The sequence below is a fragment of the Arachis stenosperma genome, chromosome 1 (assembly GCF_014773155.1).
Source record: "Arachis stenosperma cultivar V10309 chromosome 1, arast.V10309.gnm1.PFL2, whole genome shotgun sequence".
Taxonomy (NCBI): Eukaryota; Viridiplantae; Streptophyta; class Magnoliopsida; order Fabales; family Fabaceae; genus Arachis; species Arachis stenosperma.
Window position 1 is genome coordinate 107,152,957 of NC_080377.1, and position 19,251 is coordinate 107,172,207.

Below are 19,251 nucleotides of genomic sequence, written 5' to 3' on the forward strand. Positions count from 1 at the left end.
GTAGCGGTAGTAGTGGTGAATCCACTCGCTCCAGGTTGAGCTGTTAAACACCCGCCTGGGTAGTAGCCGCAGTAGTGGTTGTTCCACTGGCTCTGGGCTGAGCGGGTAGTAGCAAGGGGGTTGTAGCTCAAACCTACTTGCTCCGCAAGGGGTGTTTCTGTCCATGGTTAGCTACCAGGACGTGTCGGGTTGGCTATATAACCGACAGATGATATCATCAGCCATAGGGCAGGCATACATCATTTGCATATGTTTGAATTGTTTGGGTTTGCCTATTTGTTTTGGATTTCTATATCATATATGCTATGTTACCTGATTACATGCTACTTGTTCTACTTGTACCTTATTTGTGTATTACTTGTCTGTATTGCTTGTGTTTGTACAACTGAGAGATCCCTCATGATGGTGTTGGTGGATGTTGGGGGCTGTTCTTGATGAGATGAATTGATAATGCGATTGCATAATGATGATGATTTTTGAATGAGATCATTTGAGCCCCCTGGGTAGACGCAGTGATGTGATTTCACTAGCTCCAGGCGAGGGTATGATGTATTGATATAGAGTTGCTGAGGCAGAACAACTGGTAATGGTTTTGCTTATGATTCTGAGTCTGATTCGTGAAAGAATCAGCGAATTGGAAAACATGTGTAATATGAACTAGATTTAGTATCCCCTTACGTCAGATGCCTATTTATGGATTAGTGAGAATCTAGGCTGGATACTTGGTGAAAAGGAGTTTAGGATGCTTAGTGAGTTTTTATTGCAGTGCATTGTATTTATTTGGCACTTTTACCGTACTGGGAACCCATGGGCCCGGGGTTCTCATTTCGTATATACCTCTTGTTTTTCAGATACAGGTTCAGGTGCTCAGAAGTGAGCTGCGGTTCGTCTGAGAGACGGCGAAGATATTTATTTTCTCTACTTTGTGTTTTGCTTAGAATCTCTCCACCTTTGTTCTGAAAAGATTATATTATGTATTGAACTCTTTTGGAACTTGCCTATAGAGGCTCTTATGTTTCCTTTGGGAGAGATTAGGATATATTGTTGTCAACTACTTTCATACTGTACCCTAGCCGGCCTAAACTTCGCGGGTCGCGACTAGTGGCTATTTACTTATGTTATATATATCTATCTGTTATCTGTCTCTTAATCTCCTTTATGCCTTGTCCGTATATCGCTTTCGGCTTCACGTTTTAACTTTTCGTTGTCGAAACGTGAGTGATACGTCTTCGCGATTTTATTTCTACTCTTTTCAGGCTTCTCGATTAATACTCCTTTCGAAATTACCTATATTTATATATTAAAAATCCACCTGAGAGTCGTACCACCGTAATATCATTGACTTATGACTCGAGCATAAGGATTTGAATATTAGGGTGTTACACATATAAATTGCTAGTAAAATGGATTTTGGCGGCAATAGTAATGGCCACTAAAACTGAATAACATTGCAATTTTATAATTACTTTTGGTGGCCATATAAATTGCCAAGAAAATGACCGCTAAATTTATACTTTTTGCAGCTATTAAAAAAGTCTTTATCGGCAAATGTTATAATTGCCACTAAAATCTTTTAGCGACAAAGCATACGACGACTAATGTCTAATTGCAGGTAAATATATTAGCAGCTATTTTTATTGCCGCTAAAAGCCTAAAAGTAAAATAAATAGCAACTAAAAGTGATTTTTCTTGTCGTGATAGAGGACAAAAATAAAAATATAGAAATAAAATATGGGTAAAATTATCAAAATAATCAGTGTCTCAATATTAATTTTTGTATCTCAACTTATTAGAGGTACACTGAATACATGTAATTTGTGTCAATCTGTGTACCAGTGTATCATTCAAAATTGTATGTCTCAACAATCAAACAAAAGACGTGTCAGTGTGTCTCTGTCTTGTATAGACACACCCACTAACCAAACACTACCTTAAGGCCTGTCCATTTTATATTGTCCAATTAAACACATAACAAACATGTCAACGAGCTAACGTGTCAAGTCAGAAGCCTAACGCGGGAGTTTTTTTATTTTGAGAAGTCGCGTTGTCATTTTTAAAATTATTAAAAGATAAAACTATTTTCTATCACCCGGCAATTTTGTTTTCTTCTTTTTATTCGTGTGGCCTGCATTGAAGTAATGCCTTCTCTCATTCAAACACGCTAGTGCTCAATTAGGCCATAATTCAAACATGCTTATACTTCTTATTATTATCTTTAATCTATTCAATTAGGCCATAATTCTTGTTCAATAATCTAATAGAGCAAACTAGAGCAAGGCAAAAACTACAGTCATTGCTAGCTTGTTAACATTATAGGATTGATGAGAATTCACTCAAAACCAATGAGCCTTGAATTAGTCAAATTACTTTCTCATATTATCCTGTTCTGGTTGTACTTAATCTAATAATTATGATCTAATCTGTTAATTGTAATTTAAATAAACTGATATTGCTTTTGAACACTATATATAATTCAGAGATGACATAGCTTCAAGCCTTTTAATGGATTAGCTTAATGTGCACATAGTATACACTATACAGAATTACAACGTGACTTTCTCCCTATCCTCAGCTAGTTACAATTTGGTGGGTTGAAACATTTATATACAGCAGATGCAGGCTGCTTGTAAGTAGGAATGTCGTTTGTGTCGACGAATCGGACTTCGCCAGGTGCAAAAGACAAATCCCTGTGCCTGAAATTCAAGAGAGCAAGAAAAAGAACCAGAATGTTAAATACAAAACCAATTAACAATCTTAAAACTAAGATCATAGGAGTTTGGATAATTCTGTTTACCTTCTAAGATCAAGTCCTATCAATCCAGCCTGAAGGATTGTCAAGTTGTCCGAATCAGGCGAGACTATGACAACTGTGTCCCCAGAGTACTGAGTTTCAAGAATTGACATGAGTTGTGTTACACGAACAAAGACATCTGCAACACTCTCATTTGGTGTTCCATCATCAACTGGAGGAGGTTTGTTGTTTGGTGATACACTATCTGATGCATATATCTGCCGCATTCCCACACTTGAATTAACATCATTCCACTACTAAGTTATATAAAAAAAAAATGCTTACTCAAATGTGCTTCACATTCAAATTCAAGACAAAATAATCTATTTTGCTCTATGGGGAGGGGAAAAAATTCCTACTTCTGAAACGGATTCCAGGTTTTTTCCTTCATAGGCACCTAATCCACGAGCATCCAGAAAGCTGTACTCTGGGACTATGAAACTGAAATCAAACAAATTGACATGTATGCTCAGTTTTGAGGAATTGGTACGTATTTTTAGGAAAAAATGTTATGTGCATACTAAGATTTAACTACCAAATTAGTTATTAATAAATATATTGTTTAATTCATTTTTTGTATGTATGTTATATTTTTTTTATGAGATATATTTTGTATTCTAACATATATTCCATATATCATGAAACTATCTTATTCAAGAGCATAAGCTTATAAAAGGAACACATAAATAGTTATATTCATAATATACTCCCACGTAAGAGTCGTTTTTTTAGGTTTACACAATTTTTTTGTTTTAATTTTTTTTTTATTTGTCTTGTATTATTTTTTTGGTTTTTTGAAATATAAGAATGGTTGAATTCTAAACATTTAAGTCATAAAAACTTTAATATTATATAATTGGCTGATTTTCTGCACCATTGTTTCAGGAATCACGTAAAACACATACATGAATTTGATTTTACTGTGAACGTTGTGAACACAGAAGAAATAATAATACAATCATTGTGCTTGTACTAAGTTTTCTTGAGATTTAAGTAATATAATATTCTTAAAGTTGCCTATAAAAAATAATTCTAACATCTATAAAAAAGTGAGTGTGTAATGATATTATGACCTGCGAGTAACGGCATTGAGAGAAGCAATGATCTCAGCAGTCTGGTAAGCTCTCTGAGTTATAGCTGGCCATATCCAACAGCTCTTGTCACAAGCTCCCATTTCTTTCAAGTCCAAAGCTGCTCTTACTGCCTGCTTCTTCCCTCTCTCCGATAAGCCGCTGTCCACGGAGGTCTTCGCCACCGGATTCGTGTTGATCACTCCCATGCTCTCGAACTCAGACTCCCCTGCCCTCACCAGAAAATACCTTCCAATGCAAACACAACAACACAATTAAACTTTATTACCTTCAAAAGCTCTTAAATGATGATAAATGATGAATTTGAGGGGAACACCGTACCGGTTGGTGAGGCGAGGAGGGGGCATCTGGAAAAGGCCGCGCGCAGTGGCTGGCGGGTCTAGAACGGGCAGCAGCGGGGTTGTGAAAGTGAGGGAGATGGTGGTGAGAAGGTGGCGGCGATGGAGGTGGAAGTGGAGGTGGTTGGGAGGAAGAGATGAGGGTTGGTGTGGGGATGAGAGGCCGAGGGGTTGAGTGGTGTGGTGGTTTGTTGAGAGCATCTTATGATTTTGACGGCAGTTACATTTTAATGGCCAAGCTTAGTTTTACAGCCTTATCTATCTATGATTCTGTGCATCTCATCACACACCAGTTAGATACCACCATCCACCATCCCCAACCACACTCAAAACTTGAAAGCCGCAACGGCAGTGATTGTTGGATCGAGATTCTATAAATAAAAAATAAAAAAAATAGCAAGAAAAAAAAAAGAACTTTTTCTTTTTAATATTGTATTACTAGAGGGAAAATCCTTCATCATGAACCAAACTGTGAGTTTTTTAATTTTGATATGGGGAAGGTGTAGGTGATTTTCAATGTTATGGGGGTTTGGGGTGTTTGACGGAGATGTGACGGCGTTGTGCAAGAAATCGGTGGCACCGAGGGGGGGGGAAGAAATCGGTGGGACCGATTTCTAGGAAGGGGAGGTGCTCAAATCGGTGGCACCGATTGGTGACCCCTTGCCAGATGTCGCGCATGCAGCGTGGCCCGTGACCCCTTATCTGTATTTCACCCACCGGATACACCCCTATCTCTTTCACTCTCCAACACTCTCTCTTTCACTTTCAACTTTCCCTTTCTACTTGTTCTCAACCCCACACTTCACCATTGTTGGACCACCATATCTCAGCAGAAAAATTAAATAAAAATGCCAAAAAAAAGAAAAACCAAGGAAGTAAATCAACCGGAGCTTCATATTGTTAATTATCTTGGAGATCCAAATCATGTAAGTTTTTTTTTTAATAATTTTATTTAATGATAATAATAGTGATAATTTTAGATTTTATTAACAGTATATATCAACACTAAGTAGAAATTAGAAATTAAACATATATGTATGTATTTTATTATTAGGTGGTTAGAAATAGAAATAAAAATAGGAATAAACCTTGTATGTATGTATGTATGGAGATGAATATTTGTTTGTTTCTACTGGTGATGAAGATGAAGCCCTGGTAATGTATATTATTTAAAAAAAAGAAAAAAGAAATGTTTAAAAAAATAATACATGAAAGAAAAAAAAAGTAAGATCTGTACATATTAAATTGAAATAGAATGATATTGATATATTGTTGTTGTTATTATCAGTATTAGTAATCGAATTTAATTAATTATTACGATTAAGAATGAAAATTTTATTAATTATTTTATTGATCGTTAATTATTATGATTAATAATAAAATTAGTATATATACTGTTTGAATAATAATAATAATAAAAAATTAGTATGTTGTTTGGTTTATATAAATAATAATAATAATAATTATAATAATAATAGAAAAATTAGTATGTATGCTATTTGAATAATAATAATAATAATAATAATAATAATAATAATAATAATAATAATAATAATAATAATAATAATAATAAAAAATTAGTATGCTATTTTTTTATATAAATAATAATAATAATAACAATAATAATAATCATAATAGAGAAATTAGTATGTATGCTGTTTGAATAATAATAATAATAATAATAATAATAATAATAATAATAATAATAATCGGAAGTTAGTATGCTATTTTTTATATAAATAATAATAATAATAATAATAATAACAATGATAATAATCAGAAATTATTATGCTGTTTTTTTATTTGAATAATAATAATAATAACAATAATAATAATAATCATAATAATAGAAAAATTAGTATGCATGCTGTTTGAATAATAATAATAATAATAATAATAATAATAATAATAATAATAATAATAATAAATTAGTATGCTGTTTTTTTATATGAATAATAATAATAATAACAATAAGCGGTATTAATCATAATAATAGAGGACTTAGTAGTATGCTGTTTGAATAATAATAATAATAATAATAATAATAATACTAATAATAATAAAAGATTAGTATGTTGTTTTTTTATATGAATAATAATAATGGACATGTTTTGAATTGCAATTATGTTGGGAATTAGTTTTAATGGACATGTTAAGCATAACTGTGTTTTTGAATAATATAGTTATATTATATTTGTTCTTACACTGGAAAATGTGGTATTGTAGGCGTCAAGGATGTTGATGTGCGATCATTTACACCTGCCGGATCCATATAACCAAATTGTTGAGGCACAGTTACGCGAGACTGGGTTTTATTATGTATCCCAAATTGGAGTCATTAAAGGCTAGTCAGCAATGATTAATGCTCTGATTGAGAGATGGCGGCCCGAGACTCATACTTTTCATTTTCTGGTTGGTGAGTGTGCCGTGACCTTGGAAGATGTGGCGGTAATTCTCGGTCTGCCAACAAATGGTCTTCCGGTTACAGGTCCGACCATGAGTAGCTTTGAGGCGTTGGAAGCCGAGTGCTTGCACCAATTTGGAATTGCACCCAGCAAAAGTGACTGTAGAGGGAGCTTTATAAAATTAACGTGGTTTAGGGGTGTGAGAGATCGTATAGTGTTGAATGATGATGTGCACATACAGATGTATGTAAAGTGTCACATAATGTTGTTACTTGGGAAAGTTCTGTTTGCAGATAAGTCGGGTGCAGGGGTACACTGGAAATTTTTACCGTTGCTCCGCAACTTCGGTGGGATCATACAGTTTAGTTGGGGTTCGGCATGCCTGGCACACTTGTATAGATCATTGTGTAGGACAACTCGTGTCGACTGCAAGGAGATGGACGGTCCACTGACGCTGTTGGTCAGTTGGGCTTGGATTCGGCTACCATTTCTAGCGCCGATTCCTAGCAATCCCCGAGTGTTTCCAATTGCAAACAGGTAATTTTGATTAAAGTATGCATTGAAAGAATTGATAAAAATTGTATTCTGTTTATGGTAAGATAAGTTAACAAATGGATTGTCCGTCTGCAGGTGGCATAACTGGGACCGTCAAAACTATGCCTACCGATATAAAACGCTTGCCCACTACAGGAGGTTGTTGGATGATCTAGAAGAAGGACAGGTATTGTGTAAAATACAAGTACCTTATGTAACTTCTTAGGTGAAGTAATTGTTGTGTAATCATCTTACTGGGAGATTTGTCCAGTTTGTTTGGCAGGCTTATGGCATTGGATACATCGACCCAGACGTAATTCCCTTAGCCATCCGTCATAATTCGGTGGTGTGGAGTGCCACAGTGCCACTTATATCTTTTGAATGCATCGAGTGGCATGCAACTGATAGAGTAAGGAGGCAATTTAGATTGACACAGGGTGTTCCTAGTGAAGTGCAGGATCTAGGTGCATCACATGGGGAAGTTCTTACTGGGCCTAAGAATCAAGATTGGGCCAATACCCACTCGCGTTGGGTGATGCAGTGGACCAATCGATATAGTTGCATTCTATCTGAAGACTTGGAGCATTTACATTATCCGTTAGAAATTTACGTGCATTGGTACCGAGAGGCATATGGTGACCACTTGCAATTGTCGAACCTTGTTTTTGAAGAGAATCCAGAAGGTCCTCCACCACCACCACCACCACCGGCACCAGAACCGGAACCGGAACCGGTGGCCGTACCTCCACCACCACCACCACCGGTACCGCCACATCAGGGGGTTGAGTATTTTGCACCATATGTTCCTTACACGCAGCCGTCTGATTATTACTCAGCGTCAATCCCGTCACACCAACAGTTTTGGGGTGGTCCACATTTTGAGTATGGAGAGCAACCTTCATTCAGTCAGCTGCTTGGTTTGATGGCATCGGGGTCGCACCAGTCACATTCAGGTAGTTATATTGACATTCCCACCGACCATCAAGCACATTTGGGTGGTATTACTCCAGCTAGGAGGTCATTGGATTTGGGATGTCGGGGTCGCACTTCATCTGATAATTCTGGTGCCAGAATGTCTGTTGACTCGAGCAGAAGCAATGATCCGGCGGGAGGGATCATACAAAGTGGAAATCCTAGACGTATTCCGATGACTCTGATTCATGAGAGTCATAGAGCCGTTCATCAGGATGAGGTTGAGGACGAGTCTGAGGATGAGGGTGATGATGAGGATGAGTCTGATGATGAGGGTGATGACGCTGATGAGTCTGAGGATGAGGGTGGTGATGATGATGACGATCCTGCTGACGAGGATACAGCACCTAGTGCAGGTATATCAGGAATGTTAGTAATGATTTGTATTTATATTTGTATTTGTATTTGTATTTATTTTTGTATTTGTATTTGTATTTGTATTTGTATTTGTATTTGTATTTGTATTTATTTTTGTATTTGTATTTATATTTATATTTGTATTTGTATTCCACAATGAACTTGTATTTGTATTTTTTGTGTTTTCATAGGTACGGCCACAAGTGAAAAAGGTAAAGGTTACAACCTTAGAGCTAATCCTCCACGTTGGAGTGCAAATCGGTATACACCATCCGCCTTTAACAGGATTGCAAAGAAGTGCAGAAAGTTATGCAAAGATATGAAGTGGTCACCGAGGAAGTGAAGTTGTAACTAGTTAATTATTGAGAATGTTAACTAGGTTCTTACTACTATTTAAGAAATAATGTGTACTATTTACTTATTGAGTATGTTAACTAGGTTGTTATTGTTGACTATGTTAATTTGGTTATTAGTATCTTCTTATTGAGTATGTAAACTACATTGTTATTGTTGACACCGTTAATTTCGTTATTAGTATTTACTTATTGATTATGTTAACTAGGTTGTTATTGTTGACTATGTTAATTTCGTTATTAGTATTTGCTTATTAAGTATGTTAACTAGGTTGTTATTGTTGACTATGTTAACTAGTATTTACTTATTGAGTATTTACTTATTGAGTATGTTACGTAGATTGTTATTACTTCTTGCGTATCTTCTATCCTGGATGTTAATCAGGTTTGAAATGAATATAAGCACTGGTTGGTCAATTCAAATGTCAATGTCTTACATAAATGTAAATCCAAACGAAATGTAAAAAAAGGTAACTACTACTATTCGGTTGGACCTGCACTCGGTCCACCACTTTGACGACATCTACTGCGACTATGGCCTTCGGCACCGCATTGCTTGCACCACCTCGGGCGACGCAACATACGAGTGTCCATCTCATTCAAGAAGCGGGTCATCTTCGGCCGGCCCTTGGCTACCCGTCTGAGGAACGGGTTTCCAACAAATCTAGGTCCATGATAAGCAGGCCACGTTGCCGGATTTCCCAGTGGTCGAAACCTAGCCCTGTATACTCTTCGAATTTGGTCCATCTTGTAAACGTCATTAACGTACACTTTCCAATCCAACCTCTGATTTGCACAACACGCAAACACGTGCCTACACGGAATTCGGTCAACCTGAAATTCTCCACAGTCACACCGATAGTGGCGCAGGTCAACTGCATACTCAACCCCACTAGGCATCTCGCGTACTTCGAAGACTTCATTTTCTCTATCAAAACAGCTAACCTGTATGTTACCTGATGCTCGTTGATTTGCATTCAGCTTGGTTGTCACCATCTCAGAGAATACAAGTCCAGCACTGATTCGGGCTTCAGCCTCAGCTCTTTTCCTAGTGAACAACTCATTCAGTCTGTAAAATGTCGCCTTAACAAGTGCAGTGACTGGGAGATTGCGTGCACCCTTTAAGACGGAGTTGATACATTCCACAAGATTGGTGGTCATATGACCCCATCGGTAACCACCATCAAATGCCAAAGCATACTGCTCACGAGGGATCCGATCAAGCCAATTGGTGTAAGCCTCACCCCGTTCCTTTAATCGTTCATAGCGCATCTGGTACTCCCTGGTCGTCCTCGAGTATCCTATGAAAAACATTCAGTCAACTATGAACACCATTCTATTTGATCGTGCTTACAATAAATTAAAAGTTCATTGTATACAAACTTACCAATGTTGACGATAAGCTTCTGCAGGTAAGGTGCTTTGAACTTCCTCAAGAAGTTGGACTCAATATGCCGGATACAAAACATATGGAAAGCTCTTGGAGGAGACCACGCCCCATTACTTCGTTCAATAGCTAACCTAATCGAATCGTGTCGATCGGAGATTAGTCCGACACCATCACGGGTCACCACATGTTGACGCAGGTTGCTCAGAAAAAAGTGCCATGCATTAGAAGTCTCTCCCTCCACGATGGCAAATGCAATAGGCACGATGTTGTTATTACCATCTTGTGACACTGCAACCAATAAACAACCCTTGTATTTTCCATACAAATGAGTCCCGTCCACCTGCACCACTGGCTTGCAGTGTCTGAAGGCCCTTATACAGGGGTAATAACTCCAGAAGACTCTATGTAGAACACGTATATCAGGAACCAAATCATCCCCCTGGTAAGCTGGCATTGTTTCAAAGTGAACCACTGCTGATGGCTCTTTGTGGCACATGGCCTCAAACCATATCGGCAAAGCTTCATACAATGCTTCCTAACTTCCAAAAATTGATTCGACCGCCTGCTGCTTTGCTAACCAAGCCTTGCGATAACTGATGGTGTAGTTAAACTTTGACTGGATATCAGCAATTACTGATTTCACCTTTATAGACGGGTCAACCTCTACCAACGGCTTTATTGCTTCTGCAACTGTCTTGGAATCCAGCTTCGAATGGTCTTGAGAAATAGTAGACCTGGTACAAGTATGACTTCCATTGTACCTCCTTATCTCCCAACAGTACTTCTTCTGCATTTTGGTTACCCTGATCAACCAGTCACAACCATTCCCATATTCTATACATTTGGCATAGAATGTCGTCGGTTTCGACTCATATACCCGATAGTCCACACCTCTCCGGATGGTATAATCTTTCATTGCCTTGATTACTGCCTCCCTTGAGCTGAATTCCATCCCCACTGTGAATTCACCATCCGCCACAACTGGAGGGGCTACATACATCAAAAGTAATAAATGCTTCATTATGTACTCAGTAAGAAGTCCTTCATTACAACTCAATTAATAAACATACTTTACTAGGTAAGATCGTTAGAGTCTTATTTTTCGCTATTCTATCTACGTAAACAACAATTAAAGATCATTCACAACAAAGAACTATTAATTAATAAAAAAATCAAACGCTATGCTCACAAATGCCTAGTCACATATCACATACATTACTCATCTGACTTATCGATCTGCTACTTCAGAGATTCACGTAGCTACCTAGGTTTACGCACCTGGATTCATATATTGCGGAAACTCCGGTGCGTGCATAGCCCCCAAATCCAACGACCGCATGAAAGAAGGCTCTTGAAACGGATGCGGGTTTGCTAGTGCATTTGCAACTTCCGCCACATCTGCGTTCATGGCGCCAACAGCTGCTTCTTCGTCCTCACCTGGACCGACGATCTCATAGTTACTTTCAAATTCATCTTCGCTTTCACTATTATAATCTTCCAATTCAATGTTACGGTCCGCTTCAGATTGCTCAAACTCAATATATAACTCGATGCACGATATTCGATGGCGATTTTCCATGTACATTGAAAACATTTCCTGCATACTCGCTTCGTCCATCACATACTTGGTCTGAAATTGAACAAATCCGCCAAACACAGGTAAAGGATACCTGTACAAAATACACGATATTCTCCTACATCTTTGCGTGCCTATCTTCTCACAAATCACACCTTTCAACTCCTCAAATGACAATGTGAACGGAATAACAACATCTAATGGATTTTCACACACAAATTGAACTCCCTCATATGTTTGTAATAAGATCTGTCCGTAATAATAAATCTTCAATACAACTCTATCATCCATAACACTATCTATTCTCAGCCTCACAGAAATTTTTTTTACAAAAATGAAAGAGAAGAATCAGAGAGGAGAAGAGAAGAGAGGAGAAGAGGATGAACATTAGCGGACGAGGAAGAAATGAAGCTTCTGTTTTACCACCATCCGCTTTTTGTGTCGACTGAGGGCAAATCGGAGGGACCGACCGCTGCACACCCAAATCGGTGGCTCCGATTGGTGCACCCCGGATTAAAATAATATTAGAGCACCAAGAAATCGGTGGCACCGATTTCATACCCAACAGCCTCCCCCTTCCTCAAATCGGTCCCACCGATTTCACCTCTCACTCACACAAATCGGTGGTACCGATTTCTCCTACTTCAAATCGGTGCCACCGATTTCTTCCCCCAAAATTCCAAAAATGCAACGCCGTCATAACAGTGTAAATCACCCATAAGCATCATATTCCAGCATAACTCACACCCCAATATCATATCTAAAAAAGTTAGCCCCAAACTGTGTATTAAACACAACTATGGTTATTTACAAAACGTCAGTGACGTATTGATGTTTTGTGTTTTTTCAATTAAAATAATAATTTTTTAACAAAACGTCAGTGACGTTTTGTGTTTTAATAATTAAAATAATATTTTTTATTACAAAACGTCAGTAACGTTTTGTTTTTTTATGATTAAAAAATTTTTTTTATTACAAAATATCAGTGACATTTTGTGCTACTACCACAACTGTGTAGAACACTAAAATGATCAAATATTTTTATATTTCACATTAAAATTATTCGTATATAAAAATTTTAGCCGAAAAAAAGGTTGGAACTAATTACACACCTTTACTAATAAGTAATAAGTAATAACAGATCATTTACATTATCTTACCAAAATACCCTTGATGTTGTCTGATTTTGAAAAAGTGCGACACCGCTAATTGATTATAATAATAAAAATATGCATACTTTAATCATAGGTTGGGCAGATTAGTTTTTGCAGGAAATCGGATGAATTGATACCGGAGTTTTGATTGTTATCTAGTCTATAATGTGGAATTTGAAGAGAACACTTCATCTTTCAGTTTGCTTCATTGCATACGCACCAGAGGCATGAATGAAGCATGTGGAATGCCATTTTGATTGTAGAGACCTTAAAGGTTCTTTGTTCAACGAGAATTTATGGCTTACAATTTTTGTTCCTCAAAAATATTTCAACAAAAAAGATTCTCTTTTATGTAATGAAAATTACATTTGAGATAGCTCTGTTGATTCATGAAACTAGTATATAAGATTTGTCCGGAAAGAACAAAAATGCAGAAGAAATCATTCTAGACTTCTTGTTCTTAACCATGATTTTTTTTAAAAATTATCCACTATTGATAGAATTATTACTAGTAATATTGTTGTAATTGATATTCTTTTATTGAAAAGGACAGTAATGGTTTATAGTTTCAGCTTTCAAGGCCTAAGAGGAATTAAGGAGACATAGAAGAACACTAATATCATAGATTATAATGCTAAATTGTCAATACTTGGTTCGCTTCTAGTGCCCAAATCTAGTTAGAGAAGTGGCTGCCACTTTCATTTTCATGTCAAGATTTCAATTCTTTGATGGATAAAATACACCCACACTATCTTATAATTCAATTCTGCTAAGTTACCAACAAGAATTTTACTAATTTCTACGGACTCTTGTTTATAATTGTATTTGATAAAAATGTTTTTATGAATGTGTTTAATAAAAATATATATTTTTTTTAATTGTATCTAATAAAAATATCTTTATAGATATATATCTTAAATATATCTCTTTATATATGTGTTTAAAATATAATAATTAATCATTATTGACAATAGATGATATCCTATACTTTTCCTTTATAATTAAAGTAACACTGACTTCCTATTATTCTCTTTGAAATAATTGTCGCTTACTACTACACTTGCCCCTTATTATTAAAGTCAATAAGTAAGGGCTAGACTTTTTCAAAGACGAACAAAAATAAGGATATTTTAATAAGATAATATAAATGGTCTGTTATTAGTAATTTAAGGGTGTGTAATTAGTTTCATCAAAAAAATATATGTTAACTAAAATTAATTACTAAATTTAATTATCAGAATAAAATATACATTAAAATATAAAATATATATTAAAAATAAATTAAACTACACATATATTTATGATAACTAATTTTAGTGATTAATTTTAATATATAAATAATATTTTTTATTACGATAATGCTAAGAAAATAAAAAAATTTCGAAACGTACCTTAATTATTATAATAATTAATTAATACTAATTAAGACAAATTTTAATTATTTTTTTATTAATTCTTTTTAGTTATCAAACATTTCTATTTTGCTAAGCAAGAGATGTAAGAATATAAAATAAGGGCTTAATATTGAATCACATTTATTTTTTATAATCATTCAGATTGTTAATGCAAATGATAGTTATTTTTACTGATATTATATATCATATTGTCATGCTTCTAGCTGCGTCATTCTGATAACTAAAATATTACGATGACTTCTATATATTTATTAATAGAGTAGGAGCCTTTGGCTCAAACTATATTGCTGTTTTCTTTGAAAAATTGAAAATACTTTTTCATTTCAATCTAGCGTGCATATATAACCCAATTCAATTCACAATTCTCATATATATACATATACATACAAAACTTCTTATACAGGTAACTTACAAATATACATATATGCATATCATTATAACTCCTATCCCTCTTACAAAATAATAATAAAGGTGAGAAAAAACTATAATTGTATATACAATAATATAGAAAACAATCAGATGCTCGAAAAGAAACTCCTTAAACCCTTCGTCCATCCTGAAAAGCGAAACTTGTAGGGGGTGAGAACATCGTCCTCGCTGGTTCTTAATAAGAAGTATTTAGGAATTGTCATAAGAGGATACATATAAAAAAACTGATTTCAATTGCAGTGATTATTATCATTTGTCTTATGAATAAATCCAAACATCAACATATAAATAAATCCAAACATCTAACTGCATATTTTAAATTTTATAAAAAGTTACATTCTCGATGAATCACATAACATTCAATATATACCAAAGGATCAATCAATCCAAACTCACCAATCACGGCCTTTGGTCCAAACATGACCAATCACGGCCTCCGACCCAACATAAACACAACCTCGGCCTTCGGCCCAAAATATAAATAGTCACGACCTCTATCCCAAAGCTTAATCAAACCACTACTCCAACCACCATAGTTCGAACCAAACAGTCACAATCACAAGTAATAAATTTTAAACAGAAGAGCAATTACAGCAAGTACGGCAATTAGCAATTACAATAAAATATTCACATAGGCAAACCAAATACAATAAGCACACCCAAACAATGTCACATAGATGCATTTGATGCATGCCTGTCCTACGGGCCATAAGCTCACGTGTCAATTAAACTATCAGAATCCGACACATTCGGTAGTTAATTCGGACATGGTCTCTCAACACAAAAAGAATCCTCAACCTTCCAGGAGGGAATCCTCAACCTTCCAGTCAGAGAGAGACTGTGATGTAACGGTAAGAAATTCTCAACCCGACCAGTTCATACCACAGCCAGAAATTGAATCAAAGGGAATCCTCAACCTTTTCCATTCAATTTTTTAATGTAACAAGTGAGAAAATTCTCAATTCCGCTTGCCCACCGCAACAAGAGAGAAAATCATCAATCTCAGAATCCTTAATCTCAACTTACCTATACGCGAGAGGGACAAAATTGTTGTCCTCACCATATCAATCCAAAACTCAATTGAATCCAACATAGTCAAACATAACCAAAATTAAAATCAACAATACAAAATTAAACTAAAGGGAATCCTTGACCTTCTATCCAACTTTCCGGTGCGACAAGCGAGGGAATCCCCAACCTCAACCTTGTCCACCGCATAGGGAATCATCAACCTCAACTTGTCTATCGCAGCAAGAGAGAGAATCCTCAATCTCAACTTACCCAGTTACTTCAATAGCAATATACGTTCAGTTCACCGCACGCCAAGAATCACTTTTCTTCAAATTATTTTTTTTTTTAAACCAAAACCACTTTTATTAACTAAACTCCATGGCAGCATCTTGAGACTTTAGGGGGACGACAACTAATCTCAATCTTTAAAATCAGTAAAATCCTTAAATCATAACTTCTTAATTTGAATCAATCAAATAAACTCATTTTTGAGTCAATGAAATTTTCAAAATCGATTCCAAATTTCAGTCCCAAGTTTTAATTATTTCCAAAAGAAAACTCAGAAATTATTTGTTTCATCAATTAAATTCAATAGCTCTTAAAAACACTAAAAACTCCTAAAAATTAACTTTAAAACCATTTCTTTAATCAAACTTACGAAGTTTTTACAAGAGTCATTGAACATAATCATTTTCATTCTTAAACAAATACATTAAATCAACTAAAACATCCTAAAAACATAGTTCTTTCCTTAATTAATCCAAATCAAATAAAATAATTCTTCAATTAATCCTTTAATTAAAAGTAATCAAATAAAACTCGTTCTCAAATTTACTAACTTTCCAAAAAACTTAAAAATCATCTCTCTTTACTAATCAAAATTCAATTACTTTGAATTCACTAAAACTCTTCAAAATGTGGTTCTTTAATCAAACTCAAAACATAATTCTTTTCGTAATAAAACGAACTCAAAATATATTTTTTTCATAATAAATCAAACTCAAAATATAATTTTTTAATCAAAATCAAAACAAAATAAGTTTATTATTATTATTATTATTCACTTTCGTGCAAGCTTATAAAAATTTCGACAACACCTCCCCTATAACTCGGACTTTACCATCGTTCAAGGGTTCCATCCAAACATCTCTCAACCATTTCCAGTATCAAATCATTTCCAAATACCAAAGCATTTCCAAAATCAAACCAAATTTTAATATTAAATCTCTTTCAAAATTCAACCAATTACAATATTAAATCTTTTCAAAATCAACTCATTTCCAAAATCAAACCAAATTTTAATATTAAATCTCTTCTAGTAAATCAAGAAAAACCAATTCAACATCAGTCAACTAATCAAAATATTCAACTTTCTCAATCAATCAATTAATCAATCAAACAAACAATTTCATTCATCCAAAATAACTCAGTTTAATCCATAATACTTACATAATCACCAAAAGTATATTTTTGTATCAATATCGATTTATAACAATTCTTGAAAATAAAATAAATTTAAAAAAATGTCCCTACCTCGATTGCAACTTAACTACGCGACAAAATCCATAAAACTTTGATTTCGTAGCGGCAGTGTCAAATCCGACCATCCACGCAGTAGAAGTAGTCATCAAACGCACCATGCAAAAATTGAAACTCAACCCTATGACATCAACGTTGAGAAATCCTTAATAACTAATAATAGAATGATAACGGTAAGGGTTTTCGGAGTAGAGACACTTACTGTACTCAAAAGGAACCAAGAATAGAGCAGCCACAGCTCCAGCAGTTGACTCTGGTGACTTCAGCGCTGCTCCCGACAACCAGGCACGGTAGCACAGCAAGAACAAAACCAAAAAGGAGTGGCGGAAACCCCCAAGCAACTCTGGTGAGCTCCATCCACGGCAGTTTGGACCACAGCGACCTAGGCAACAGTAATGCCGGGCTCTGGCAGTTCCGCAAGCGGACAAGACGATGAGCACGGCGGCGATGGACCTTCAGTGGCAGCGAGACAGCAACAACTGTGGCGGATTCGTCGTGACTGGCCCGAAATAAGGGCTCTCTTCTCCTCGGCGGCGTCGTCTCCATCGATGGCGACGACAATGGCAACTTAGTGGCCTCTTCTCTATTGATAGGGTCGAGGTACGGTGGCGCAAGTAGTGCCTCTTTCTTCGTCGCGTGCTTCCTTCTCCCTCTATCTTCCTCTCTTTGTTCAATCTCTTTTTCTCACACTCTCTCTCTCTCTCTCTCTCTCTCTCTCTCTGGTGTGCAGCGGCATCCTGTTTCTCCCTTCTTTCTTCAGCAGCAACGGCAACGACGCTCCTAACCCCACCGGTGCCATCCTCTTCTTCTCTTTCACGGTGGGTTGTGTTGTGTGTGGTGTACGCCATGTGTGTGGGTTGGTGAGGGGGTGTTGATTGGGGGTGTGTGTGGTGGCTAGGGTTAGAGGAGAGTGGAGTGTGTGTATTAAAATTAGGGTTTGTGTATGAAATTGGAACTTAGGTTAACTAATAATTTTAATAAAATTTGAAGGGTAGGGCAATGATTTTAAAACTAAATTAAATACAAAATAATTATCTTTGAAATACCACTTTATTATTAACTTGAAAATTATTTTTAAATAAATACTCTAATTTAATAATCAGAAATAATCAAATTAATTTCTTTTAAAATCATAAAATAAAATTTAAAATCTAATTATTCAAATTAAAGCATATAAAATTCTTATTATTTTTCAATTACTAAAGCTTTAATTCAATAATAAGAAAATATCCAATTAATATAAAAATCTCTAAAAATATATGCTCGAAAATCCGAAGTCTTATATCCTACCCCACTTATAAAAGCTTTCGTCCTAAAAAATTAACGTAATACACAAAACATTACATAGTCTCAACACTTTACTTTTAAACATCTTATGGAAAAGCAAAAAGTCTCAGCATATAGATATATACATACAGTTTCAATTAACAGGATATCCATGTGGCATAAAACATATATAAGAGAAAAAAGTGTGGTGCGAAGCAGAAGCTACGAGGTAGACTTGATGCAAAAGGTTATATGGTTCACAAATGTGATGGTAGGATAGTGTGGCGAAGGATCACAAAACAGGCTGACGTTGAAACAATGTGATTAACATTCGCAAACTGATCTCATACCAATTTCAGAAATTCAACTTTCCAAACTTCAACCTGACGTATATTCACCATTCCAATCCTTTAACAAACAGATCATCCGTAAATTATCAACCTCATCAAACACTTTGCAATACATTACTGGTCACAAAGCCCACATCAACAACACTCTTTTACGTGAAACAAGGCTCCACAACTTTCTAACGTTGCACACTTACAAGCTTTACCTTCTGTGTCCACCAAACGTGTCATAAAGGACTAATGTATCGCTTGCTATGCCTAAAGGCTGCACGTGACACCAAAC

At 35.6% G+C, this 19,251-nt stretch overlaps 3 protein-coding genes across 4 annotated transcripts; all 3 read right to left on the bottom strand.

The window, feature by feature from the left end:
- Positions 1-2,447: 2,447 nt before the first annotated feature.
- Positions 2,448-4,521, bottom strand: LOC130941138 (uncharacterized). Of its 2 annotated transcripts, none has more exons than XM_057869539.1 (5): positions 4,204-4,521; positions 3,865-4,110; positions 3,151-3,232; positions 2,795-3,045; positions 2,448-2,693 (listed from the first exon to the last, which is right to left on the bottom strand). In XM_057869539.1, exons 1-5 carry the CDS (start codon positions 4,419-4,421, stop codon positions 2,573-2,575), a joined length of 918 nt encoding a protein of 305 aa, XP_057725522.1. In that variant the 5' UTR covers positions 4,422-4,521; the 3' UTR covers positions 2,448-2,572. The 2 variants fall into 2 exon arrangements, with proteins under 2 accessions (XP_057725522.1, XP_057725528.1); XM_057869545.1 differs by having other exon boundaries at positions 2,795-3,009; positions 4,204-4,511.
- Positions 4,522-9,321: 4,800 nt separating this feature from the next.
- Positions 9,322-10,727, bottom strand: LOC130983233 (uncharacterized). Its single transcript, XM_057907438.1, has 2 exons — positions 10,229-10,727; positions 9,322-10,142 (listed from the first exon to the last, which is right to left on the bottom strand). Exons 1-2 carry the CDS (start codon positions 10,725-10,727, stop codon positions 9,322-9,324), a joined length of 1,320 nt encoding a protein of 439 aa, XP_057763421.1.
- Positions 10,728-10,766: 39 nt separating this feature from the next.
- LOC130983241 (uncharacterized) lies at positions 10,767-12,098 on the bottom strand. Its single transcript, XM_057907451.1, has 2 exons — positions 11,510-12,098; positions 10,767-11,221 (listed from the first exon to the last, which is right to left on the bottom strand). The coding sequence occupies exons 1-2, from the start codon at positions 12,096-12,098 to the stop codon at positions 10,767-10,769; spliced, it is 1,044 nt and encodes a 347-aa protein (XP_057763434.1).
- Between the last annotated feature and the right edge of the window lie 7,153 nt (positions 12,099-19,251).

Excerpts from the sequence above, each read along its gene's own strand:
- LOC130983233 (XM_057907438.1), bottom strand. The coding sequence starts at position 10,727 with ATGTGCCACAAAGAGCCATCAGCAGTGGTTCACTTTGAAACAATGCCA. Across the intron at positions 10,143-10,228 it reads GAAGCTTATCGTCAACATTG|GATACTCGAGGACGACCAGG; the intron begins GTAAGTTTGTAT and ends TGTTTTTCATAG.
- LOC130983241 (XM_057907451.1), bottom strand. The coding sequence starts at position 12,098 with ATGGATGATAGAGTTGTATTGAAGATTTATTATTACGGACAGATCTTA. Across the intron at positions 11,222-11,509 it reads TCCGCAATATATGAATCCAG|CCCCTCCAGTTGTGGCGGAT; the intron begins GTGCGTAAACCT and ends TGATGTATGTAG.
- LOC130941138 (XM_057869539.1), bottom strand. The coding sequence starts at position 4,421 with ATGCTCTCAACAAACCACCACACCACTCAACCCCTCGGCCTCTCATCC. Across the intron at positions 3,233-3,864 it reads CTCAATGCCGTTACTCGCAG|TTTCATAGTCCCAGAGTACA; the intron begins GTCATAATATCA and ends GTTTGATTTCAG. Across the intron at positions 2,694-2,794 it reads ATAGGACTTGATCTTAGAAG|GCACAGGGATTTGTCTTTTG; the intron begins GTAAACAGAATT and ends CTTGAATTTCAG.